Source organism: Carcharhinus amblyrhynchos, chromosome 21 (genome assembly GCF_965287045.1).
Source record: "Carcharhinus amblyrhynchos chromosome 21, sCarAmb.v2.hapA, whole genome shotgun sequence".
NCBI classification, from domain to species: domain Eukaryota; kingdom Metazoa; phylum Chordata; class Chondrichthyes; order Carcharhiniformes; family Carcharhinidae; genus Carcharhinus; species Carcharhinus amblyrhynchos.
Window position 1 is genome coordinate 7587571 of NC_137344.1, and position 27427 is coordinate 7614997.

A 27427-nucleotide genomic window follows, 5' to 3' on the forward strand; every position below is an offset into this window, starting at 1 on the left:
GTGCGACCCAGATGGGACTCGAACCCACAATCCCCAGCTCCGGAGGCTGATGCCTTATCCATTAGGCCACTGGGTCACCACGAAAACTGTGTAGCGACAGGGCGACATATACACGTGGCAGTGCTAATATACACAATTTCTGGTGGCTAACCAGAGATATTTGGCGAATAATATTGCACGGAGCAGTGACGATGGCCTGGAACAAATAATACTGCTTGGAGCATACATTGTAATTTCCAGCACACAATACAGATGCTGTGTGTATACTAACACGTTTGTATATGTGAGAGAACATTGGCACTTGCATAACTTGCAGGACAGAATGAGTAACTTCATTGTAAGCCGATTTGTAGCACTGATAAAAACTAGATTCATAACCTGGAAATAACGTGGAAGGAGGTCATTTGGCCCATTGGCTCCTAGCTCTTGGAGAGAAATGACTTGTTCCCCCCCACCTCCCCTCACTTCCCTGCTTTTTTCCCTATAGTCCTGCATTTGTTTCTCTGTACACATAAATATTCAATTGTCATGACCAGGTTAACAGGGCTCCTCCCTGTGTTTCACTCCTGAGTTGGTTATAATTGAGTTTGATTTTAAAATGGAGGTGAATTGCTAATTTAATATATATTTGAATATTGCTGAAAAAAGACATGGGTTAAAGCTTTTTGTCTTACATCATCACCAAAGATTCACAAGAATACCAGTTGTAAAGGGAACAATGATTTACTGCATACAGAAGTGTTGATTAATTGGCAAGTGGTCTCTGATTGATAAAGGTATTATCATGGAGAATGCACCAGCTGTGTATAGTTCAGTGCAAGAAATAAGACAGGTTCCTTAAGCTAACAAGTAATGAGTTAATTTTATTGCTAAAACTCACTTAAGGTTAGGATGCAGCAAGTATAAAGAAAAGATTTAAATTGTACAAATATGTACAACTACCCACTAATGCAAAAAAAAACACTCACAATCTCCTCAAGCACACAATAAAGAAGTAATGTTCTGCAGAGTATCAAATATTAAAACCTTGACCAAATAAAAAGTCAGAAAAACAACATTGACAGCACGTCCAGATGCTTGTTTACAGTTGAAGGGTCATGGTCCACAGTAGTCTGTGGCTCTTGGACTTTCTCACTGGAGGCAGTGACATTGATTCAGAATTCTCCTATAAAAATACTCAGTTTGCAGCAATGAGATCTTCTGATGTGTTTTTCCATATCACAAATAGCTCAACTTTTATAAGAGAGGTTTTAGAAGAAAGAGAGATGGGGTAGGGCTGTTATGCTTGTGGCAGTTTCTCTGACTATCCAAAACCCAGTATATTTTCACCCAAGAGCTGGTCATATAAACATACGGAATAAGACAGAGGTAGGTCACGTGGCCTCTCACTAAGAGCACTAGCAATTGTGACTCCATAAAAGCAGTTGTGTCCTTTACAAATGCAACATGATAGCCACTGTAAGCCAGTGTCTTTTGCTTAGGAAAAGTGTTCATTTCAAAAAACTTCAATCCTACTGCAGGTCCAGCCAATGCCTTAATAAGTTAATATTTTATGTGAAGCATCTGCATAGCCCAATTCTCTTTTGAAATCCACAACTGAATTTGTTACAGCACACTCTCAAGCAGTGCATTCCAGGTCCTAATCGTTTCCTGTGTCATTTTTCTCATTTTCGAAAAAGTGATCGAGTGTGTGGATGAAGGAAGTGCTGTTGATGTAATTTATATAGATTTTAGCAAATCCTTTAACAAGGTCCTACATGGGAGACTGATTGAGAAGGCTAAAGTATATGGAATTCAGGGAAACTTGGCGAGATGGATCCAAAACTGGCTTAGTATTAGGATGTGGAGATGCCGGCGTTGGACTGGGGTAAACACAATAAGCAGTCTCACAACACTAGGTTAAAGTCCAACCAGTTTATTTGATAGTAAACCTACAAGCTTTCGGAAACGCTGTTCCTTTGTCTGTTCCTGATGGAGGAACAACGTTTCTGAAAGCTTGTGGGTTTACTATCAAATAAACTGGTTGGACTTTAACCTGGTGTTATTAGTATTAGGACACAAAGGCTGGTGGTAGAAGGCTGTTTGAGTGACTGGAGGCCGGTGTCCTGTGGCATACCACAAGGAACAGAGCTGAGTCCCTTATTGTTTGTTATATACATAAATGATATAGATGAGAATATGGGGGAATGATAAGTAAGTTTGCAGATGACACCAAGATTGATAAGGTGGTCAAATGTGAAGAAGAAAATTGTAGATTGCAGGAAGTTATAGACAGGTTGGTCAGATGCGCAGAGCAGTGGCAGCTGGTATTTACCCCTGATAAGTGTGAGGTGATGCATTTTGGCAGGAGTAACAGACAAGGGAGTACTTAATGAGTGGCTGGACATGAGGAAGCTTAGAGGAACAGATGGACGTTGGGATGTTTATTCACAGATTCCTGAAGGTGGCAGAGCAGATGAATAGGGTAGTGAAGAAGGCATATGGGGCACTTGTCAATTGTGGCACAAAGTATGAGGGTAAAGAGGTTATGTCGGAGCTGTACAGAACGTTGGTTAAGCCACAGCAGGAGTACTGTGCGCAGTACTCCTGCTCACTAGAGGAAGGATGTGATTGCATGAGAGGAGATAGAAAGGAGGTTCACAAGGGGAGGTCAATTACTTAAGGTGAGGGTAGGAGATTCAGAGGGTATTTGAGAAAACAAAAAGCATTCAGAGGGTAGTGAGAATCTGGAAAGCACAAACTGGGAAAGTTGTGGAGGCTGCAAACCTTACAATCTTTAAAAAATATTTGTATGAACACTTGAAATATCATATCATTCAAGCATATGCGATGTGCTGGAAAATGAGATTAGTGTGGCTTTAGTGGCAGTTATTGTCGATGCAGACTCAACAGGCCAAGGAGCCTTTTCTGTGCTGTACGACTCTGTGACTCTATGACTCAGGTCATAAGACTATAAGACCATAAGACATAGGAGCAGAATTAGGCCACTTGGCCCATCAAGTCTGCTCCGCTATTCAACTATGGCTGATACTTTTCACAGTAAAAAGTCTGACAACACCAGGTTTTAGTTTTCAGACTTGTTGTCAGACTTTTTACCGTGTTTACGCCAGTCCAACGCCGGCATACCCACATCATGACTTTTCTTTTCCCCATTTTCCTCTCTTTTCCCCATAATCCCTGATCCCCAAGTCACTGTTGATTATATTGTCAACTGCTATAAATCCGTGTTCTCTAGTACTTAATCCTTCTACTAACGAGAACTGTTTCCCCCTATCTAATTTGTCCATCCCTCATTATTCTGAATGCGCTTTCAAATCTCCCCTCCAAAGAGAACAGCCCCAAGCTCCTCCAATCTATCTACATAACTAAAGTTCCTTGACCATGAAGTGACTCTTGTCTTGCACTTTCTGTGCTTTCACATCCTTCCTGAACTATGACAGAATACTCCAGGTTTGGAGCAATCAGTGATTTGCACAGGTTTATCGTAGCTCCACTTCTTTGCTCTTTGTACCTAGTGACCACTGACAGACCTCAGGAATACCAGCTACCCCTGCTAACACACATGCAAGTACCAATATGCCCTTTGCAAAATAAAATAAAGAACGTAATGAACTAGATGTCTTAGAATGAACTAAGTTTGGGGAGATTGTACATTTCTTTCAAACCTTGGAGGAGCTTAAGCAGGTTAAGCAATCTTGCACAGTTTGTCCTCATGATGTGGAGATGCCAGCATTGGACTGGGATGGGAGACTGGTTTGAATGTCTCACGACATCAAGTTAAAGTCCAACAGGCTTATTTGGTAGCACAAGCTTTCGGAGTGCTGCTCCTTCATCAGATGAGTGCCTACCAATGCACTCACCAGTTTCTCCTCAGACATCTTTGCAGCTCCTCAATCAGGAAAGCTATGTCTATATGATGTAGTGTAACAGTGTGAGGGTGTCCTAAAGGACACTCACATAGATAGCCAATTCCTGCTCTCTCCCACTGCCTGCCTGGATAGATCTGTGGATCTTTGCAAGGCCGGTTTAATGTCCTAAAGGCAATTAATTCAATTTTAAATGCTTTCAGGAGCTGGATTGTTGCAAAAATACTGGACAATAAAGTACCTGGTTCAAATCCATTACCAAGCAGGGAATAGTCTGCCTGAAAACCGGACCGTCTGGAAACAAATTCGGCTCCAACTACCTTTTCAAGTTTGCTAATGATACCACTAATGTGTCAGATCTCAAACAATGACGACACGGAATACAGGAAAGAGGTAGAGAGTGTTATGAAATGGCGCAAAGATCTTTCCCTCAATGTCAGTAAAGTGAAGGAGCTCTTCATCAACTTCAGGAAATGTAGTAGAGGGCATGTCCCTGTCTACATCAATGGGAATGAAGAGGAGATGGTCGAGACCTTCAAGTTTTCTACGTGTTCAGATCACTAACAATTTGTCCTGGACCTTCCACAGCAATGCTATAGTTAAGAAAGTTCATGAATACCTCTGCTTTCTCAGGAGAGGAAAGAAATTTGGCACATCCACTACGACTCTCATCAATGTTTACGGATGCATTATAGAAAGCATCCCTATCAGCTTGGTGTGGCTCCTGCTCTGACCAAGACCACAATAAACTGGAAGGGGTTGACAAGGTAGCCCAGTCCATCATTCAAACCAGACTCCCATCCATTGACTCCATTTACAGTTCCCGCTGCCTCTGGAAGCAGCCAGTAAAATCAAGGACCCCACGCAGTGTGGACATATTCTCTTCAGTAAGAAGTCTTACAACATCAGGTTAAAATCCAACAGGTTTATTTGGTAGCAAATGCCACTAGTTTTTGGAGCGCTTGCTGCTCCTACATCAGGTGAGTGGGAGATCTTTTCACAAACAGGACATATAAAGGCACAAACTGAATTTACAGAATAATGATTGAAATGTGAGTCTTTACAGCTAATCAAGTCTTAAAGGTACAGACAATGTAAGTGGAGAGGGCGTTAAGCACAAGTTAAAGAGATGTGTATTGTCTCCAGACAGGACAGTTAGTGAGATTTTGCAAGTCCAGGCAAGTCATGGGGGTTACAGGTAGTGTGACATGAACCCAAGATCCCGGTTGAGGCCGTCCTCATGTTTGCAAAACTTGGCTATCAGTCTCTGCTCAGTGACTCTGTGCTGTCGTGTGTCATGAAGGCCACCTTGGAGAACACTTATCCGAAGATCAGAGGCTGAATGCCCATGACTGCTGAAATGTTCCCCAACAGGAAGAGAACACTTTTGCCTGGTGATTGTTGAGCGGTGTTCATTCATCCATTGTCATAGCGTCTGTATGGTCTCCCCAATGTACTATGCCTCAGGACATCCTTTCCTGCAGCATATCAGGTAGACACATTGGTCGAGTTGCAAGAACATGTACCATGTACCTGGTGGATGGTGTTCTCCGGTGAGATGATGGCATCTGTGTCAATGATCTGGCATGTCTTGCAGGGGTTGCTGTGGCAGGGTTGTGTGGTGTTGTAGTCACTGTTCTTCTGAAGGCTGGGCAGTTTGCTGTGGACAATGGTCTGTTTGAGGTTGTGCGGTTGTTTAAAGGCAAGAAGTGGGGGTGTGGGGATGGCCTTGGCGAGATGTTTGTCTTCATCAATGATATGTTGAAGGCTCCAGAGGAGATTTCGTAGCTTCTCTGCTCCAGAGAAGTAATGGACGACAAAGCGTACTCTGTCCACTGTATCTCAGGTTTATCTTCTGAGGAGGTCAGTGCGGTTTTTCGCTGTGGCATGTCGGAACTGTCGATTGATGAGTTGAGCGCCATATCCTATTCTTATGAGGGCATCTTTCAGCGTCTGGAGGTGAATGTTGTGATCCTCCTCATCTGAGCAGATCCTGCGCATATGGAGTGTTTGTCTACAGAGGATGGCTTCTTTAACATGTTTAGGGTGGAAGCTGGAGAAGTGGAGCATCGTGAGGTTATCTGTGGTCTTGCGGTACAGTGAAGTGCTGAGGTGACCGTCCTTAATGGAGATGCGTGTGTCCAAGAATGCAACCAATTCCAGAGAGTAGTCCATGGTCTCTTCCACCTTCTTCCATCAGGAAAAAGGTACAAAATTTAGTTTAGATATTAGTGTTACAAGTAGGCTTACATTAATAGTGTAATGAAATTACTGTGAAAATCCTTAGTCACCATACTCCTGCATCTGTTCAGGTACACCGAGGGAGAATTTAGCATGGCCAATTTCTGCAACCAGCAAATCTTTTGGACTTATGGGAGGAGACCAGAGCACCCAAAGGATACCCATGCAAACAAGGGGAGAATGTGCAGACTCCGCCAAACAGCCGCTCAAGCAGGAATTGAACCCAAGTCCCTGGTGCTGTGAGGCAGCAGTGCTGATTACCACCATGCCCCACAAAGTCTGAAAACATGTACCAAGCGACTCAAGAACAGCTTCTTCCCTGCTGCCACGTGACTTTTGAATGGTCTTATAATAAGCTGATCTTTCTTTTCATCCTACCTGTAACTGCAACATTATATTCTACACTATCTTTTCCCTTTTCTCCTATGCACTTTATGAATGGTTTGTTTTGCCTGTGTAGTATGTAAGAAACAATACTTCTCACTGTATTCCAGTACATGTGATAATAATAATTCAAATCAAATCAAAAACTTGATGAATGGCCACCCAATCTATTGTCCAGGATTTTGTATGTTTTAATAACCGCATGGTGGCACAGTGGTTAGCACTGCTGCCTCACAGCTCCAGGGACCTGGCTTCAATTCCCAGCTTGGATCACTGTCTGTGCGGAGTATGCACGTTTTCCCCGTGTCTGCGTGGGTTTCCTCCGGCTGCTCCGGTTTCCTTCCACAGTCCGAAAAACGTGTTGGTCAGATGCATTGGCCGTGCTAAATTCTCCCTCAGTGTACCTGAACAGGCACCAGAGTGTGGCAAGATTTTCACAGTAACTTCATTGCGGTGTTAATGTAAGCCTACTTGTGACTAATAAATAAACATTAAGTTGAACTGGAGTAGGTTATTCAATGACCATCCTATTCGATCATGTATGACCTGTATTTCAGCATCATTTATTAACCTTTGCTCTGTATCTATTGATATCCTTAAAAAAATTCATGGACCTCAAACTTCAGTCTAAAGATGCCTGTGAGTCTCCCAGAATGGGGCATAGATCTCCCAAATTTCCCAGCACAACAACAAATTTCCCTACAGCTCCATGATGTCACCAGCTGCCGCCACAAAGACCTTGGATGCTGTGAACAACTGGGAGTTAAGGGAAGTGTTTGAGAATCAAAGAATGGCATCAGGAATTGAAGGGGTGAGAGAGAGAATGGAGGTTCAGGAGAGAGGGAAATAGGTTGCATGTGACTGTGGGGAATAGAGGTTGGGAAGAGAAAGTGGGGAACAGGGAATAGGCAAGGCAGAGAGATTGGAGAATCTGGCTTGGAGAGACAGAGGCAGGAATGGTTGTGAAGAGAGGAGAAAAAAAGGGGTTAAAGAAACAGATACCAAAGATTAGTAAGGAGTATTGGGATTTGAGCTTCGAAGGTAGAGAAATGCAGATTGGGAAATGGGGTGGATATGAAACCAGCATTTTCTGGAGAGTTGGGAGTAGTGGCACGAGTGTGGTGGGAGCAATACTCAGACAGGAGCAAAGAGGTGAATGAAACCTGAGAACACGGCTGAGGCAAACAGTGAATGATTGGTCAAGTGGGGAACAAGAATTCCTACGGGAACAATGCAGAGAATAGGAAACTTCTCGTATAGAGGATTATTACATCATTAGGAGGCTTTGTCACCATGAGGTGACTTGGGTGGAGATTGGAAGGGGATAAATACTTGAAAAGGAGCAATATAAAAAGATCTGGGAAGGTAATGTAGTTACAGAAGAAAGTACCAACATTGGCACATAGGCCAAATGGCCTCCTCCTGTGCCGCAATTTCTGTCACTCTATGAAATTCTCCGTTATTGAGTCTTAGCATAGGGAGTGATTTGGAAATGTTAGTGCTAGTTATATTTAGGACAATGCAATTTTTTAGGTTGGATCAGGTTATGGGGTGGCACAGTGGTTAGCACAGCTGCCTCACAGCACCAGGGACATGGCTTGGGTCAATATCTGTGTGAAATTGCATATTCTCCTAAAGTCTGTGTGGGTTTCCTCCGAGTGGTCCGGTTTCCTCTCACAATCCAAACAACATGCTGATTAGGTGCATTGGCCATGATAAATTCTCCCTCAGTGTACCGAACAGGTGTTGGAGTGTGGAAACTAGGGGATTTTCACAGTAACTTCATTAATAATGTAAGCCTACTTGTGACATTAATAAATAAATAGGTTGGTCGCTGTCGGTCAGTTTTGGTATGTGAAGTTCAAGTTAAAATTTACTCTGAGAGAGGTTCCCACTTCAGAATCTTTACCTTGACACAGAATCTTATTCCAAACCACATTTCAACGGTATAGGGAGTAAAAACAGCCTATTAAAAGTGACAATGACAAGCCTATATTTTATGTGTTTTAGGGAAGCTTCGGGTAGGTCAATATTAACAGCTTATAGTATTACTTTCAAATATAAGTCAAATTTCAGGCAGTTCCACTCATTATTAGCACTATTTTAGGATATCAGTAATGATTCCTTTTGGTTCTGAGGGGAACCTAAGTGTCATAGTATTACTATTAGTGGCAATAATGGGTGGATCTACTGAAACTTGACTTGTATCTAATATTAATTCTATAAGCTGTTAATATTGACGTAGCCAGAGTTTCTATTAGTTTTACTATTAGTTATCTGTGCAATATTAGTGAGTTATTTATCATTGGAGCTATTCCATCTCTAGTTTCTTATCTGCAATCATTCTCCCATCTTCAGTTCCCCTCTTCCCCATCTTTGGTCTTCCTTCTTCACCCACTCTCAAACTTCTCCCATGGCAGCTGTGGGCACAAAACCAGAAGCAAAAACACTCAATTAGTGGGGACCTTGCCTTTATATTAACTGTGCCAGATGTCATTTGATCAGATGCGTCACATTATCAGAACATCATGTGATCAAAACCCCAGGAATGTTTCCTACCAGAGGCCTACCTAGATTCTTCTGAGGGGGAAAGTTTCAAGTTTCCATCTCCTTTTGTGTTAAAAGTTATTTATGATTTCACATAGTTTCTTTACATCTGCCCTATTCATTCCTTAATCATTTTAAGTACCATGATTAGATCACCCCTCATTCGAGGGAATACAAACTAAGTTTATGCAACACTCAGAATTGAACTCTTTAAGTCTTGTGTTGAAGCACCTCTAGAACCAATATCATTTCTGAGATTTAGTGCCTATATCAAATAAGGGGGTTTTCACAGACATCTTTAACCTCTCCTTACACTGAGGTCCCTACCTACTTCAAGAAGATGACCATCATCCCTGTACCAAAGAAAAGCGAGGCAGTGTGCCTTAATGTCTACTGCCCAGTGGCTCCGACATCCATCATTATGAAGTGCTTTGAAAGGTTAGTCATGGCACGCCTAAACTCCAATCTCCCAGATTGCCTGGATCCACTATAGTTTGCCTATTGCCACAACAGATCCACAGCAGCCGTCAACTCCCTGGCCCTATGCTCAACTCTGGAACACCTGGATAACAAGGACACTTATGTTAAACTCCTGTTTATTGACTACAACTCAGCCTTCAACACTATTATCCCAACAAAACTCATCTCCAAACTCCGTAGTTTAGGGCTCGGTTCCTCCCTCTAGAGTTCCTAACCCACAGGCCACAATCTGTAAGGATAGGCAACGACACATCCTCCACGGTTATCCTCAATACTGATGTTCCACACGTCTGTGTTCTCAGCCTCTTACTACGCTCCTTATACACAGATGACTGTGTAGCCAAATTCTGATCCAACTCCATTTTCATGTTTGCTGATGACAGCAGTGTGGTGGGTCCGATCTCAAAAATGATGAAACAGAGTACAGGAAGGACATATCTGAGAATCTGGTGAATTGGAGCAGCAACAGTAATCTTTCCCTCAATGTCAGTAAAATGAAGGAGATAGTCATCGACTTCAGGAAGTGCAGTGAAGGACATGCCTCTGTCTGCATCAATGGTAAATGAAAGTTTAAGGTTCATTTATTAGTCACAAGTAAGGCTTACATTGCATTGCAATGAAGTCACTGTGAAATTCTGAGTCGCCACACTCCGGCGCCTGTTCGGATAAATATACCTAGTCAGCACATTTTTAAGACTTCCATCTGTGGGACGAAACTGGAGCACCCAGAGGAAACCCACACAGGCACAGGTAGAACATGCAGACTCCGCACTGACAGTAACCCAAGCAAATCAAACCCAGGTCTTTGGTGCTGTGAGGCTGCAGTGCTAAGGTGCCAAGTGGAAATGGTTGAGAGTTTCAAGTTTCTATGTGTCCAGATCACCAACAACCTATCCTGGTCCCTCTACGCTGACACTATAGTTACAAGAGCTTACTAAACGTCTCTACTTTCTGAGGGGGCTAAGGAAATTCAGCCTGTCCCCTATGAGCCTCACCAATTTTTGCAGATGCACCATAGAGAGCCTCCTTTCTGGATGTATTACAGCCTGATATGGCTCCTGCTCTGACCAAGACTGCAAGAAACTCCAAAGGATTGTGAATGTAGCCCAGTCCATGACGCAAACCAGCCTCCCAAGCATTGACTCTGTCTACATTTCCCACTGTCGCAGAAAAGCAGGACACAATCAAGGACCCCACGTACCCCGAACTCTCTCCCACCTTCTTCCATCGGGAAAAAGATACAGAAGTCTGAGATCATGTACCAACTGATTCAAGAACAGCTTCTTCCCTGCTGCCATCAGGCTTTTGAATGGACCTACTATATATCAAGCTGATCCTCCTCTACACCCTTGCTATGACTGTAACACTATATTCTGCGTCCTTTCCATTCCTTTTCCTCCATGTATCTATGACCAGCAAGTTGCATCTATGCAACATGCAAGAAAGAACACTTTTCACTATATCCCAATACATGTGACAAAAATAAATCAAATTAAATCAAGTCTGTACAACTGAAGCAACATTAATGGCAGGGATTGATGACAATTGACTTTGGTTTTCCCAATATTTAGTTGAAGGAAGTTTCTGTCCACTTAGTACTGGATATTGGACAAACAATATGACAAATGCAAGGAAGTAGAGGAGAAAATGCTGGAAAATCTCAGCAGGTCTGGCAGCATCTGTAAAGGAGAGAAAAGAGCTGACATTTCGAGTCCAGAGGACCCTTTGTCAAAGCTGATTCCAGATTCCAGTATCTGCAGTAATTTGCTTTTATTAAGGAAGTAAAGGAGTGGATAGAGATGTGGATGAAGTAGAGCTGGTTATACTTAGCATGCCTTTAGGTGAGCACAGCTGGAGGCCAAATATACTGGACAGCACCCCGATGAGGAATCCCAACAGAAATGATGCTAACACAAAATCTGGGATTGGACGGAATCGATGGAAAATAGAAAAATCTGAATTGCAATTGAGGGATAAGGGGTGGTTTATTGGTAGTAAGTCTAACTCCTGGGTTTTTTGCATCTCAGTTAGTTTGAGACTGCTGCAGACAGGAAATAAGCAAGGATAGGCCCCTGACCGTACTTTTGTAGTAAAAGCAAAATACCAAGGATGCTCTAATCTGAAGCAAACGCTGGATTTTCCAGCATTTTCTGTTTTTGCTTCTTTGGCGTAAGTTTACTAAGGCACAAAATACCGCACATAAAATTATTTAGGCCCAAACAGTAGCCTAAAACCTGATCAGCTGAAAACCTGAACCATCCGGCAGAAAACCGGGTGAATGAACGGCTACCCTAAACTTGATATGTTTTCGGATGATGCCTTTGACTTGCTGAGCAACTCCAGCATTTAATATATTTATATATTCCTAAACCAATAGTTCTTTTTAAAGTTCCACGTGAAAGAACAAGAGAAAAGGGAAGCAGATTGAACAGAGACTGAAAAAGCCCCACCCTCCAGGGATGGTGCCATGCTCGGAGTAACATCTTTTACGATCTTGCTGCTGATTGGCTGCGCGGTTGGCAAGGTAATCCAGCCAACCGCGTCCTGAGCTTCTTTCAAATCAGCCAATGGAGAAATTGCTTTGAATCGAATGAACCAATGAGAGTGGGGTATGGCGGGAAATTTAAATAGCTGGAGTGGCGGCCCGGCTCCACACTTCTGTTGGAGCGAAATCTGTGCAGTCAGGACACACACCGCTACAAGGTCACTGTTGGTATTTAATACTTTTTACTTGCAGTATTTTGTTGATGTTAATATTAGCTCAGTTATTGCTCTTGGATGTCATATATATATTTGTAATGTGCATCTTTTGCGAAGCTGCAACTCTCGTAAAAGTGTCTCAAGTGGCAGTCCCTTCAAACGTGGCTTGTCTGTAGATCTTTGTCTAGTAATTTAAACAAGTACATAAAACTCACTTAGCTTTGAACTATTCGCTGCTAAACTAAGCAACTCTTTAAACTGATGTTGCAACTGGATGGCTACTGGATTTATAAAAGGACGCAGAAGTGCTTTTAACTTTTTTTAAAAAAAACTTACTTCTCTGACGGTTGAAGCATAGCCAGTGTATCAAACTCTCGTCTATTTTACTGTCTAGAGTTGATTTTTGATTTGAGTTACTTGACGCTGAAAGATGTCAACCACGGCCAACGAGAACGCTTGCACCCGCCTGACAAAGTTTAAGAACAAGGGTAAAGACGCCAACGTAAGTTGTAATTTGCAGCAGTTTTAGCAATTTCGTGATTATTACATGTGAATTAATTGATTCCATTCCTACTCCAAAGGAATTACGACGCAGGAGGATCGAAACAAACGTCGAGCTGCGGAAAGCTAAAAAAGATGACCAGCTATTTAAAAGGAGGAATGTGAGCAGTTTCCCTGATGAAAATGTATCTCCTCTTCAGGAGAAAAACAGTATCCAGGTATCGTCTTCTCGAAAAAGAATCGTGTTACTTTCTTAAATTTAAATGGATCGGCTTTTGATTACTCAACGTTTTATTTTTCTCATTAATTAAATATCAGGTGCACATGAGTTTGGAAGAAATAATCCAAAGCCTCCAGAGCAATTATTTGGAAACTCAACTCCAAGCGACTCAGGCTGCTAGGTAAGAATGGATTGACCGTCTCCCGCTCCGTAGTTGGAATGTGAAGCCTTTTAAAATGTTACAGTTTTAATAGTTAACGTGAAACCCAAAGCTCCAACGTAAGCAGTTGGTGTCACAAATATAATCTCTTATAATTGGCCATTATGCTGTGGAAATAGTTAACAATGTACTGAATGTAAAATTGGTACTAATCTGCTCATTGTGCATTCAGACGAATTAAAAAGTGTCACTTGCAGTTCAGGCACTCGTTATAGGACTCACAGGGTTCTACATTAAAACATGGGTCTGTTCAATTACATTTCTGGTAATACTCGACTAGTTTTTCATTATAGCTTTCCAGGAGGCTACAGCGCTGATAATTTTGTATACTGCTACGCATGCTGCTTGTTTCTGATTTGAGTTAACTTTACCATGACAAAACACTAGCTGCCTCGGGTCCTTCTACAGTTGAAGCAAATGCCTGTCAGAGCTGAGAATGCCACTACTGACAGCTGGTCACGAGGTTTACATGCAGATCAGTAGTAATTTCATTCAGTTTACTGCCCACATGAGGGGAGTGGAGACAATGTAATTCTATGGCTTCATTTAATGACCTGTGGAATTAAAGCAAAGAAATACTGTCTAAAGACTGGATAGGACTGACCATGAGACAGTCCCTGCTAGTTTTGATAACATGGAAACATTGATGGCAGAAGGAGGCCATTTACCCCTTTAACCATTCATTATGATCATGGCTGATTGTACAACTCAATAACCTAATCCTGCTTTCTCCCTGTAATCTTTGATCCTGTTTTGCCCCAGCTGCTGCTTGAACACATTGTGTTTTGGCATCAACTACTCATTGATCCACAGGCTCACTACTACTGGGTGGAAAAAATATCTCCTCTCTATCCTAAGTGGCCTATCCCAGATCCTCAGACTGTGACTCCTGGTTCTGGACTGCTGGCCCCAAACCAACCCTGAGGAATATCACCCTCCATATACCCTATCTAGTACTATTGAACTTATAAATATCTCAGATTTTCCCTTCACTTGTCTGGACTCCAGCAAAAACAATACTAATCAAGTCAATCACTCCTTGTACATCAGTCCCACTATCCCTGCAATCAGCCTGGTAAATCTTCACTGCACTCCCTTGAGAGCAAGAATATCCTTCAGAAAAGATCAAAACTGCTCCCAATATTCTAGGTGTTGACTCACCAAGGCCTTGTATAATTGCAACAACACATCCCTGCTCCTGTACACAACTTCTCTCAATGAAGGTTAACATACCATTTACCTTTTCTGTCTGCTGCACTTGCATGCTTACTTTGTGGCTGGTGCATAAGGACACCCAGGTCCCAGTGCACACTCCCCTCTCCCAATTTACTACAATTCAGGTAGTAATCTGCCCTGTATTTGCTTCCAAAGTGAATAACTTCACACTTACCCAAATTATACTGCATTCACGTTGATGTGCCCACTCACCCAATCATCTGTCCAGATCATGAAGGATCTCTGCATCATCATGACAGTTCACCCTCCCACCCAACTTGGTATCATCTGCAAACTTTGAGATGTTATGTTTTGTGTGGCCAAATTCTGCACACAAGGCCAGCCTCAATCAGGATCTTGGGTAGATGTCACACTATCTGTAAACCCATGACTTGCCTGGGCTTGCAAAATCTCACTAATGCTCCCAGCTGGAGACAATACACATCTCTTACCTTGTGTTTAACATTCTCCACTCATTGTGTACCTTTTAAGACTTGACTACCTGTAAAGACTCTCAATTCAACCATTATTTTGTGAATTGAGTTTGTCTTAAGATGCCCAGTTTGGCAACAGAACTCCCACTTGCTTGACAAAGGTGCAGTGCTCTGAAAGCTAGTGGCTTTTGTGACCAAAAACTTGTTGAACTTTAATCTGGTGTTGAGTCTTCTTAGTGTTTACTCCAGTCCAATGCTAGCATCTTCACATAGCCAAAGTGGACTGGTAACAGCTTGGGTTGGCTTGCATGAAGATGGGGAATAAAACCAGGAATACTTCTGATTTCAAAAAGCAACTCCATACTTGAATGGGTTTATAGCACCTAGCTTTTCAGAGCTGCTGGTTATAGGACCATTGCTTCTCTTTTAAGATTGAACTTGTGTTTTAATATGCTTAACCCATTGAATGATAAGTATCTAAATTTTTTCTTTCTAGGAAACTACTTTCTAGAGAGAAACATCCTCCCATTGACAAAATCATTCAAGCTGGACTCATCCCCAAATTTGTAGGATTCCTTGGGAACTTTAACTGTAGCCCCATCCAGTTTGAAGCTGCCTGGGCCCTCACCAACATAGCTTCTGGAACCTCTGATCAGACTAAAGCAGTCGTTGATGGTGGTGCCATTCCAGCGTTTATCAACTTATTAGCTTCTCCACATCCCCACATCAGTGAACAAGCAGTATGGGCTTTAGGAAACATTGCAGGTAACTGATGGGTGATAACTACACTTGAGGGCAGGAGGATTGTTCATAAATTAGCCATAAACAACTTGACCATAAATAACTGAAATCCTAACTACTAGGATGGGGCGGTGTGCCAGTTGAGAGAAAATTAGGGTTTATTGTTGGCTATTCACTGATCTCTGGTTCTCCTGATGCATGAAAAATCACTTAGAGTTGGTAGATGTATTCCATTGCTACAGTACCATCTTCTACATTAGATGTGAGGTACCTTGTCAAACAAGAGGTTATTGCAGAAGGTCAGGGGGCATGGAATTGGGGGTAGGGTGTTAGTGTGGATAGAGGACTGGTTGTCAAATAGGAGGCAGAGTGGGGGTCAATGGGTGCTATTCGGATTGGCGAATGGTGACTAGAGTGCCCCAGGGGTTGGTGCTGGGGCCTCAGCTATTTACCATTTATATAGATGATCTGGAGGAGGGAACCGAGTGTAGGGTGTTGGGGTCCTTGTGCATGAGTCGCAAAAACCCAGCTTGCAGGTGCAGCAGGTGGTCAGGAAGGCAAATGGGATGCTGGCCTTCATAACGAGGGGGATTGAATATAAAAGTAGGGAGGTCTTGCTGCGGCTGTATAGGGCATTGGTGAGGCTGCAGCTGGAGTAGTGGGCAGTTTTGGGTGCCGTACTTACGCAAGGATATTTTGGCCTTGGAGGGAGTGCAGAGGAGGCTTACTAGGATGATGCCGGAGTTGAGGGGTTGAGCAATGAGGAGAGGCTGAATAAATTAGGCTTGTACTCGTTAGAGTTTAGAAGAATGAGGGGAGATCTCATTGAGATGTACAAGATGATGAATGGGATGGATAGGATAGAAGTGGAGAGACTCTTCCTGCTCAAAGGATAGTAGGACTAGGGGGCACAGCCTCAAGATAAACTGCCCCCCCTTTTAGAATGGAGTTGAGGAGGAACTTCTTCACTCAAAGGGTGGTGAATCTCTGGAATTCTCTGCCTGTTGAAGTGGTGGAGGCTACCTCGCTAAATATTTAAGATGCGGGTTGATGGGTTTTTGATAAGAGGGGATTAAGGGTTATGGGGAGAGGGCGGGAATGTGGAACTGAGCCACGACAGATCAGCCATGATCTTATTGAATGGTGGGGCAGGCTCAAAGGGCTAGTTGGCCTACTCCTACTCCTGCTCCTATTTCTTATGTTCTTATGTTAGCATCTTGAATTTTAACTGGCAAGAGGTTTAATTGACTATAATCCTCATGGTACAAGGTCACTATCAATTAAAGTGGCAACTCTTGGCATTCCAGTCAGTCCCATTTCCTCTGGTCTATTCCCTATAGTTTTCAGTCTAAAATTAGTGGCACAGTCATTGGTACTTCTGCCTCAGTACCAGGGACCTGAGTTTGATTCTGGCCTTAGGTGACTGCACATTCTTCCAATGTCTGTGGGGTTTTGAGTACTCCAGTTTCCCCCATCATACAAAGATATGCAAGTTAGGTGGATTGACCATGTTAAATTGCTCCTTAGTGTCCAAAGATGTGTAGGTTAGGGAATCATTGGGTATGGACCTAGATAAAATGCTCTGGATAGTTGGTACAGACTCAATTGGCCCAATGGCAATCTGCACATTCCCATCCATGCCTAACCCAATTTTGCAAACAATTCTCCCACTGCCCTCAAGCAGTGTTCTGGCTAGATGTAACTACTTGCTGCATTTTAAGTTATTTATTGACCAAAACCTTCATCTGTTCTTATTCACTGTCGCATCAGTTCATGGGAACAGTTTTTGCCTAGCCCTCCAAGCCTGCACTGACCATGCTGCCTGACCCTTACCCTTCCAAGGAGCACATCCCTCTACTCCCATCCTATTCATGTATTTGTCAAGATGCCCCTTAAAAGCCACTACCATATCTGCTTCCACTACCTCCTGGCAGCAAGTTCTAGGCACCCATCACTCTATTTAAAAAAAAAAAATCTACCTCGTACATCTCCCTTAAACCTATGTTCCCTAGTAATTGACTCTTCCACCCAGGGAAAAGTGCCATATGCTTTCTTGACTACCTTCTCTACCTGCATTGCTACTTTCACTGACCTGTGTACTTGTACACCCAGATCCCTTTGCCTATCAATACTTAAGGGTTCTGCCACTTACTGTGTATTTCCTATCTGTATTAGACCTTCCAAAATACATTACCTCACACTTGTCTTGATTAAACTCCATCTGCCATCTCTCTGCCTAAGTTGCCAAACTGTGTATCCTCTGGTCCTCATCACTATCAATAAATTCACCAACCTTTGTCCACAAACTTACTAATCAAACCAGTTACAATTCCCTCAATCAAAAAGAAAATTACAAACAGCAAAGGTCCCAGCACTGATCCCTGAATGCCACTTGCCACCACCTGCCATTCAGAAATGCACTCTTCCACTGCTACCCTTTCTTTGACTGAGCCAGTTTTATATCCACTTTGCCAGCTTAACTCTGATCCCATGCAACTTCACCTTGTGCACCAGTCTGCCATGAGGAACCTTGTCAAAGACCTTGCTGAATTCCATGTAGACAAAACATCCACTGCCCTACCCTCATCATTATCTGTCACTTCAAACTCAATCAAGTTTGAGACAAGACCTCCCCATTACAAAACCATGTTGCCTCAAATACAAGTGGGAATAAATCCTGTTCAGAAGAATTCTCTCCAATAATTTCCCTACTACTGTAAGGTTCACTGGCCTGTAATTACCTGGATTATTCTTACTACCCTCCTTAAACAAAAGAACAACATTGGCTATTCTCCACTACAGCTTGATTTTTTTTCTTTGTATACTTGTGGTCAGTTTTATCTGAAAAATGACCTGGTTTTTGTTTCAGGTGATGGATCACACTATAGAGACTTGGTTGTCAAGTGTGGAGCCCTTGACCCATTACTTGCATTACTGGCTGTTCCTGAATTATCTGCATTATCGGTGAGCCTAACAAGTGGTGATAACATCAATCTTAATCAAGTGTAATGTACTGTGCATTTTGTTCTTTGAAGCAGCAATGAGTTTATTCTGCTCAGATGTGTTCTATGTCTTGCACTTGTTGGCACTGTGGCAATGATTCCAGATTGGAAAGATTACCATTACTGTTCACCTAATTGCCCTGCTGGTGAGTCTGAACTGCAACAGTTCTTGGTGTAGGTGGATGTGGACCTACAATACAATCTAGGATACTGACACAGTAATATATTTGTCTGGATAGTCTAGTTTGCTTCCACTGGGGAAGTAACTGAATTAAAATGAACACCTTAACAAAAGGAAGCATAGGATTAACTATCATACTGTATTTAATATCTATCTCCTTTCATTCCAGTCAAGTTATCTGCGAAATGTAACTTGGACGTTGTCAAATCTTTGTCGTAACAAGAATCCATCTCCACCTTTGGAAGCAGTAAAGCAGATTCTTCCAGCCCTTGTACGCCTTCTACACTATGATGACAAAGATGTTCTTACCGACGCATGCTGGGCTATCTCTTATCTAACAGATGGCTCAAATGATCGCATTGAAGTGGTGGTTAATACTGGGGTAGTGCCACGCTTGGTGCAGCTGCTGGCATCATGTGAACTGTCAATAGTAGTAAGTTCAATTTTTAGAATGAGAAATTTAACTCCCAAGCTATGTTAACCATTGACAAAATTTAAATAGCACAGGCTGGAGTAAGTTGTTCAGTGGCTACAATTGTAAGTAGTCTCACGACACCAGATTGAAGTACAACCAGTTTATTTGGTAGCATAAGCTTTCAGATTTGCCTGATGAAAGGCAATGCTCTAAAAGCTTGTGCTAACAAATAAACCTGTTGTACTTGATGATCTGAGACTATGTACTGTGCCTATCCCAGTCCAATGCTGGCAACTTCACATTATCACTATAATAATTGACATAACTGATTCTACAATGTGCTACTGGGGTGCATTAAGCATTGCAGCACTTGGTTCAGGTGACTTGTTCACTGGCAACAATTAAATCCAATCCGAAGTTTGTTAGTGCTGTTAACAATCATAAATTGCCTAGGAAGTCACTCTTGGGTTGTCGGGAAGAACAAAAAATTAGGAGGGCCAAAGGGCCTGTTGGCTTTTACAGCCCATGCCACCCAACTTAACTAAAACTCCCTACTGGGGACCATATATCCCTCCATTCCCACCCTATTCATGTACTTGTCAAGACAGCCCTTAAGTCACTACTGAATCTGCTTCCATCACCTCCCCAGCAATGAGTTTCAGGCACCCACTATGTTTTTAAAAAAAAACTGCCTTGTACATCTCCATTAAACCTATGCCCCTTAATAATTGACTCTTCACCCTGGGGGGGGAGAAAGCTTCTGACTATTCATTCTGTCCATGCCTCCCAATCTTGTAGCCTTCTGTCAGGTCTCCCCTCAACCCCCATTTCTCCAGTGAGAACAAACCCAAGTTTCTCCAACTGCCTAGCTAATGCCCTCCATACCAGGCAACATCCTGGTAATTTTTTTCTGTACCCTCTCCAAAGCCTCAACATCCTTCTGATGGAATTGTATTCAATTCTGGTCACCATACTAAGTGCAGCCTTGCTAAGGTTCTATAAAGCTGCAATGTGATTTGCCAATTTTAAACTCCATATCCTGGCTGATGAAGGCAAGCATGCTGTATAACTTCTTGACTTTCTCCACCTGTGTACCTGTACCCTGAGGAATGCCACTTATCACAGCCCTTCATTCAGAAATGCACCCTGCCACTGCTACCAAAACTTGACCAAGCCAATTCTGTATCCACCTTGCCATTTCACTTCTGATCCCATGTGATCCCAGCACCTTCTGCACCAGTCTGCCATGAGGGACCTTGTCAAAGGCCTTAATGAAGTCCATGTAGACAACATCCATGCCCTACCCCAATCATCTTTATCACTTCATTGAAAAATTCAAGTTTGAGACATGACCTCCCTTTAACAAAACCATGTTGCACCTCACTAATATGCCCACTTATTTCCAAGTGGGAATAAATCTTGTCTCAAAGAATCCTCTCTAATAATTTCCCTACCACTGATGTAAGGCTCAACAGTAATGTACTGGCAGCTTATGATGTGATGTGAATCTCAATAACAATTAGCAGCTGTAGATGGACCAAAAAGCTGATTGTCTACCCAAAGTGTAACCTATGATACCATTTTAGAAACAGCTGAAGCAGGGCAGAGAATCTTCAGGGAAACAATGATTATAATTGGCAACCTTTTCAAGGAAATGGGGCAGGTTTTCCAGCTAGCAACCTGTATGCTGATTTCTAGACAGCAGCCCAGTGGAGGCAGTCACAACTCATCTTTGCTGATCCAAGAAGAGAGATACCCAGTGTGGCAACAACTGTTCTCACTGGGTCTTGCACTTGACTCTTACACCATTCCTGTAAACAAAACTCTACATTTTTCCAAAGTTTGGACACTCCCAGCTGGATTTGTGACACTTGTCAAGGTGTTGTAGTTATAATGGGAATATGAAGTATTCAGTGGTCCTTTCTCCAACTTGTCAAACATACTTCACTGGGAGTTGATGCCATTTTCTTCCTTTAGAACCTGGCAGCCCTTAAGTCAGTCTACTAAATAAGTGACTTGGAGGTGAACTGACAAATTGTTGATAGTGATTTTTTTTAATTTAAAGTTTGCAATTAAACTTGTGCAGTCAGTTTTGTCATAGACAACTCCTGACACTGAAGTTTAACAAATTAGATTGCTGATGTTGAGAATGAGTCTTGGGACTATAACTGGCAATACTGGGTACATCCTGATTATTTGACCTGGATGTAAATTTAATACTGGATCTGATTCTTCCTGAGGGGTGGGGGAAGAGAAGTATTTAGCATTGCATATAAGCAATTCATTTATGAATCCTGTGTGTTTTTTTTTCAGACTCCTGGACTCCGGGCAGTGGGCAATATTGTGACTGGTACAGATGATCAGACACAGATTGTGATTGACTCTGGTGTATTGAACTACTTTGATGCTTTGCTTGTCCATGCAAAGAGCAACATCCAAAAGGAGGCTGCCTGGACTATTTCAAACATTACAGCTGGGAAGCCTGAACAAATCCAAGCAGTTATTGACAATGGATTAATTCCACCTCTCATTCAATTGCTTAGAAAGGTGAGTAATGAAAATCAGAATAATCAGTAATGTGATTCAACCTTGACTGAATATAATAGACTAGTTCAAGCAATGGAAGATCTTTATAACCAAGCTGATTTTCTAAAATGTCATTGCTTTCAATTTTCCACACTGTCCTTTTTGGATTCTGTATCCTGTCACTCAAATGTACCTTGAGCCCAAAGACCCATCTGTCTAAATTTAAATGGTTATAAAGCCTGACTGAAATGAGACACAGGCACTTTACTGGGATGCAGTCAGACTAACTACAATATAAACTGACAGGCAAATTAGCCATGCCACATGTATGATTCCACATTGGTTTGGCTTATCTAGTTTAGTCAGTCACTAGTTGGTCTAGATTTTGAAAATGCATCTTGTAAAATCAAGTTGCTGTGTGCCACTAATCCCTCAACTACCACTTAAAGACAAATTGTTGATAGATTTTATCACTGTTCATCTAGCTTGTGTTGCAGAGTGGGTACTTCACACTTCTGATTTGTTTTGAGCCTGGCAAGCAGTCAGGAACTTGGTTGAGAGGAGCCCACCTTCCACTCCAGGATAGTTTGCATCCTCTATTGGACTGAGATGACATCAAGACTCAGCCACTAAAAATTGTATAACTGCAATAACTATCAGCAGCATAGCATGCTATCTACAATGGCATTGCTTGGAGATGCAAGCAGCTTAACTGATCCAAGTATTGTGAGCTGTCACTCTGGGTCACACTCAAATGAATTAAAACCTGATCTCTCTGCAGTCAAGAGGTTGAATTGGCCTCCACATTCTTGCCTTTAGTAGTGTAGGAAGATGCTGCCTCTATTGCAAAGCATTTATAGCAACTTATCTAACTTCATTACTTTATTTCACAGGGTGACTTTAAATCTCAGAAGGAAGCTGTCTGGGCTGTAACAAACTACACAAGTGGTGGAACAATTCAACAAATTATCTACCTTGTTCAATCTGGAGTTGTGGAGCCATTATTGGCTTTGCTATCAGTCAAAGACTGCAAAACTATCCAAGTTATTTTAGATGCTATTACTAATATATTTCTGGTAAGGTTCTTTTCAGTATATAATGTTTAATATTGACACTAACCACTTTTGGGATTGTACAAATGGAGTAGAAAGTGTCTAACTTCTTAGTGGACAATACAGGGAATTGCACCCAAGTACTGAGTCTTGTGAAATCACAAGAACTGGCATTTTGCAATTTCCTAGCTGGGACAATTGTGAAGACAATTTGTTGAGGTCAATGGTTGCTTCCATATTAAATAGATTGTTTCACTGCAAATTGTTTTGTCTAGATCTATGAAAGATGGCTGGAAATACAAAACTTAGCATGTATGTATAGCACTTTGCTTCATAGTAAGCTAGTTTCTTGTCAGTGCTACAGAATCTTGTAAAGTTGCATCAGTTAATTGACTGATGTGGTGCTTTGAGGTTGGAGGACATTTTGCAGAAATGAGCAAAAGGATGTTCTGGAAGTGTACATCCAGTTGCATAGTAATTTAGGAAATGTCTACCCATAATTCACAACCCAAATGTGCTGATAGTGCATCTTGATTCTCATTTTCATTGCTCTTATTTGTTTGCTCCACAGACTGCAGAAAAGGTTAATGAAATAGATAAACTTTGTCTAATGATAGAAGAATGTGGAGGTCTAGACAAAATTGAAGCTCTCCAATCCCATGAAAATGAACAGGTGTATAAAGCTTCCCTGAACCTGATAGAAAAATACTTCTCTGAGGAGGTAAGTGGGTGAAATACTTTGAAACTGGGACTGGATTTCAACCTACTTTGGTTGTGGGGTTGAAACCTCCCTGATCATGCTTTCATCAAGGATCTACTATTTACAAATTTATGCTGCCATCTGAAGTGCTCCTTAGCTGCCATTTGTTTCATGTGAATTTTTTATAGAAAGACTTATGTTATTTCATTGTATAATTGGATCTAAATGCAACTAAGTTTTCTGCTGAAAATGATAATCCAGCATTTGTGCTTTTAGGTGGAAGAAGACCAAAGCGTTGTACCAGATGCTACTGAAGAAACTTTTACATTCCAGGCTGAGAATCCTGTTGTAACCTTTGACTTTTGAATGATTTCTCTCTCAATAGTTTTTAACATGCAATCAATGTCCTGTTTTTTAGTTTTGACTGTCAAACTTGCATTTCAATGCTATATACTCTTCTGTAAATTTTGTATAAAATTTCTGTTCAGTTTTTGATGTAAATACTTGATCTTTGCCATCTGACATGAATACAGTAGGCCTTTTGTTGATATTTGTTTGTTTGAAATCAAATTAATAAAGCATTTTGGGGGGAACTATTCATGTTGAGTTTTTAATTTGTAATGGACAACCAAGAACAGAAGGGCATTTCTAGTTGTTTCAGACTTGCCTGTATGCTGTGATAGGTGCTTTGGCTCACACTTTCAAATTATAAACTTGAATGGTTTGTAAGAAGTTATTCTGTAGGAAGTGGAATGAGGGATAGCTTGGTACATAAATGTTAAACTTTAGCCTGCAAGGTAGTGGTTTTGTGGGTGCAACCAGATGCAAATGAAGCATGACAAAATGTTGGAAATAGTTTGCAGGCCTAAGTGAGCCTCTTTTTACATGAGCTAGCTTTCACCCTTCTCCACTGAGTGGAGTCTGAATATATTAAACATAGCTGCAAGTATTGTCGTAACTCCAGGGGCAGCTAATAAATTGACTGCTCCAGAATTCTTAGTATCACAATCTGATACTAATATGAGCTTGGAAAAAGTGTTTAAGAAAATGGGTAATGGCAAGGGCTTTTTTGTCTTGAATACAACATCTCACCATTTTGAGAGAATGAGTAGATTATCATAAGACAGACTTTATCTACATTAAAAGCACTATATTGTGTTCTGCAATTAGTACTCAAATCAATACTATTCTGACTAATTTTTACAATCAATTGTTCCTTTTGTGTGCTGTATCACACACCAGGCAATAATGTAGATGGAACTCTTGAGGTGCTGCTGAATTTTCAGGCCAGTCTGAATGATTTGAGTCATTGATTTGGATGCAGTCTGGGTTCCCTGCAAGAGCCCACTTATGCCAATTGCTATACAAAGACATTGGCTAGTGCAGAAACAGTTGAGGTGGTGTGGGTGGGATCTGTGGTTTTAGTGGCATGTTCCATTCCTATTATCATCCACTACATGGCCAACAAACTAATTGATATAGAACAGACTAACTGATCAAGTGTAACTGATCTCTTATCTGACTTCCCTTATTCAGCCTCAGTACTTCCAAACAATCTTGAATTTTGCAACTCAAGTTGACTTGATGAACTTTTGTCAAAAGGGGGCAGGTTTACAATATGGATTAAATCTTTTTACAGTAAGATTTTTGACTAGTCAACTGCTCACATGCCCTACTGTTTTGATTAGAACATTGTTTTCTTCATTCCCCTCAATTGTTAAATGTTGCTTTTATTCAGTTTCAGTTGTCCTGAGACTTTCCTCCACATCCCCAGCTGTGTTCAATGCTGCTTCAGTCTAGATACTGGCAACTGACATACAAAATTTGTATCCTCAGCCTTTTGCTGTCAGATTTAGTGCAAAATTATAGAACACTCAGGACTTTTGCTTCAACCTTGGAGAAAATTCTGTATTTTGATTCCCTCTACAATAAGAATGAAAGATTAGAAGGCACTTGTCCATTTGAACTAGTGGGAGTCTCATCCAAAGATTCTGCTTCCTTGCCTTTAAGGAAGGGAAGGCCTAGTAACAGAGTAGAAGTAGACAATTAAGCCCTTTTCCATCATGACTGATCTTTCCTTGGTTTCAAATCCACCTATTCCCCTTTAACCTGTTATTAAAATACCTATTTGAAACCATTTAACAATTCCTGCTCCATCATGCTATGGGGCAGTGTGTTCCATAAATTCACCACCCTCAAGTAGTTCCTCCTCTCAGTTTTAAATTGATCTCTCCACCTAATATGTGGGACCTCTTCTAGATTTCCCATAAGGGAAACATTTGGTCTGTTATCAATCCCTTGTATTTATACATTGTGCTCAGATCTCCTCATCCTTTTAAACTATAATGGGTAGATGCCCAAACTGTTCCACTAAGGGGTGGGGTGTGGCAGGGGGAAGGCAGCGTAGAGAGAATATTTTTTTGTCTTAACCCTCTGGGATTTTTCTGTGCAATCTCATCATATAATCCCTACAGCACAAAGGCCATTGAGTCTGCACTGATCACAATCCCATCCAGACACTACCCCTATATCCCTACAATCTGCCAATGTGTTTCAGAGGTGGCCCACTAATGGATAGTGGCAGGATCTTGTGGTCCATTGACAATAGGGTTTCCCATTGAATGCACCATCACTGCTAGGAAACCCATGGAAGGGTGTGCTGTTGGAAGGACCAGATCATCATGCTGGCATAGGTAGCTGGAAAGTTTCAGCCCTCTTTAAAAGGAAAAAGTGATTCCCTAGGTTACATCAAATTGCCTCTTGCTATTCTAAATTCCAATACAACTCTGTAGCCAATGTTTTCTCATGAGACAACTGGTCCATTCCAGATATTAATATAGTAAACCTTGTGAACTGCTTCCTGAAGTATTTCAGATGTGGTCTCAATATCCTGTACAACTAAAGCATATAAACAATAATACTCTATTGCTGTCAAACAAATTACATTGACTTTTTATTACACTTAAGATTTATCAAAGCATGATGAATAACATGCCCAAATTGGGCCTTAAAGCTTTTTACATTCTAACTTGGAGTTTTCAAAGTAATTCATTCTGTAATTAGTTGTGGAGGATACAAAACACTACCCAAAAGTTCATTAAAGGAATGATCAAAATACCTGTTTATATGCAGGTAATCTAATGGCTACTTCCATCTTACTTGATGGTGTTTTTGTTTTGATCTTGTTATCAAAGCATACATACAAGTTGTGTAGCTGGAGACAGATTTGAATCCCACCAAATCAGCCAGTCAAGTTTAAATTCACAGTAAGGCAGTTGACCCTTTAAAATACCCTCTGAAATTGACCAAGTCATTCTGCTGTTTCAAATTGCAAAAAGGAATGAAACCAAACACAACACAACACCCAGTATTAATCTTGGCACAGGAAACAGCATTGACCCTACAAAAGTCCTCACTGACATCCAGAGATAGGTGCCCTGACTAGTCATACTCTCAGACATCATGAAAGGGCAGACCCAGACATGACATAACCATTCAGAGATGGTAGCTCAGTGCTATGGAGTCAGAAGGAAGTTGCCTGGGGAGTTTTCAACATCAATACAACGGGATATAGATAGGCTGGTATATTGGGCAGATATACAGCAAATGGAGTTTAATCCTGATAAATGTGAGGTGATGCATTTTGGCCGGAATAACGTAGGGGGGAGTTATACGATAAAGGGTAAGCCTATAAAGCATATAGAAACACAGTGGGACCTGGGTGTGCAAGTGCACAAGTCTTTGAAGGTGGCAGTACAAATGGAGAAGGTTGTGAAGAAAGCTTATGGTATGTTAGCCTTTATTGGAAGGGGTATAGAGATGGAGTCTAATGTTGCAGTTGTATAGAATGTTGGTTAGACCGCATCTGGAGTACTGTGTCCAGTTCTGGTTGCCTTACTACTGGAAGGACATGGAGACCCTGGAGAGAGTGCAGAGGAGGTTTACCAGGATGTTGCCTGGTATGGAAGGACTGGGTTATGAGGAAAGATTGAGCAAATTGGG

The 27427-nt window shown here is 41.6% G+C and overlaps 1 protein-coding gene and 1 non-coding gene across 2 annotated transcripts; one reads left to right on the plus strand and one right to left on the minus strand.

Moving 5' to 3' along the window:
* Nucleotides 1–3: 3 nt before the first annotated feature.
* trnar-ccg (transfer RNA arginine (anticodon CCG)) lies at nucleotides 4–76 on the minus strand. Its single transcript has one exon. It is a non-coding gene; the product is annotated as a tRNA-Arg (tRNA).
* Nucleotides 77–12161: 12085 nt separating this feature from the next.
* Nucleotides 12162–24276, plus strand: kpna2 (karyopherin alpha 2 (RAG cohort 1, importin alpha 1)). The gene is made up of 11 exons (XM_080209420.1): nucleotides 12162–12221; nucleotides 12613–12720; nucleotides 12800–12937; nucleotides 13038–13120; nucleotides 15305–15573; nucleotides 18419–18513; nucleotides 18902–19165; nucleotides 21461–21694; nucleotides 22567–22749; nucleotides 23297–23446; nucleotides 23702–24276. Exons 2-11 carry the CDS (start codon nucleotides 12649–12651, stop codon nucleotides 23789–23791), a joined length of 1578 nt encoding a protein of 525 aa, XP_080065546.1. The 5' UTR covers nucleotides 12162–12221; nucleotides 12613–12648; the 3' UTR covers nucleotides 23792–24276.
* Nucleotides 24277–27427: the final 3151 nt, after the last annotated feature.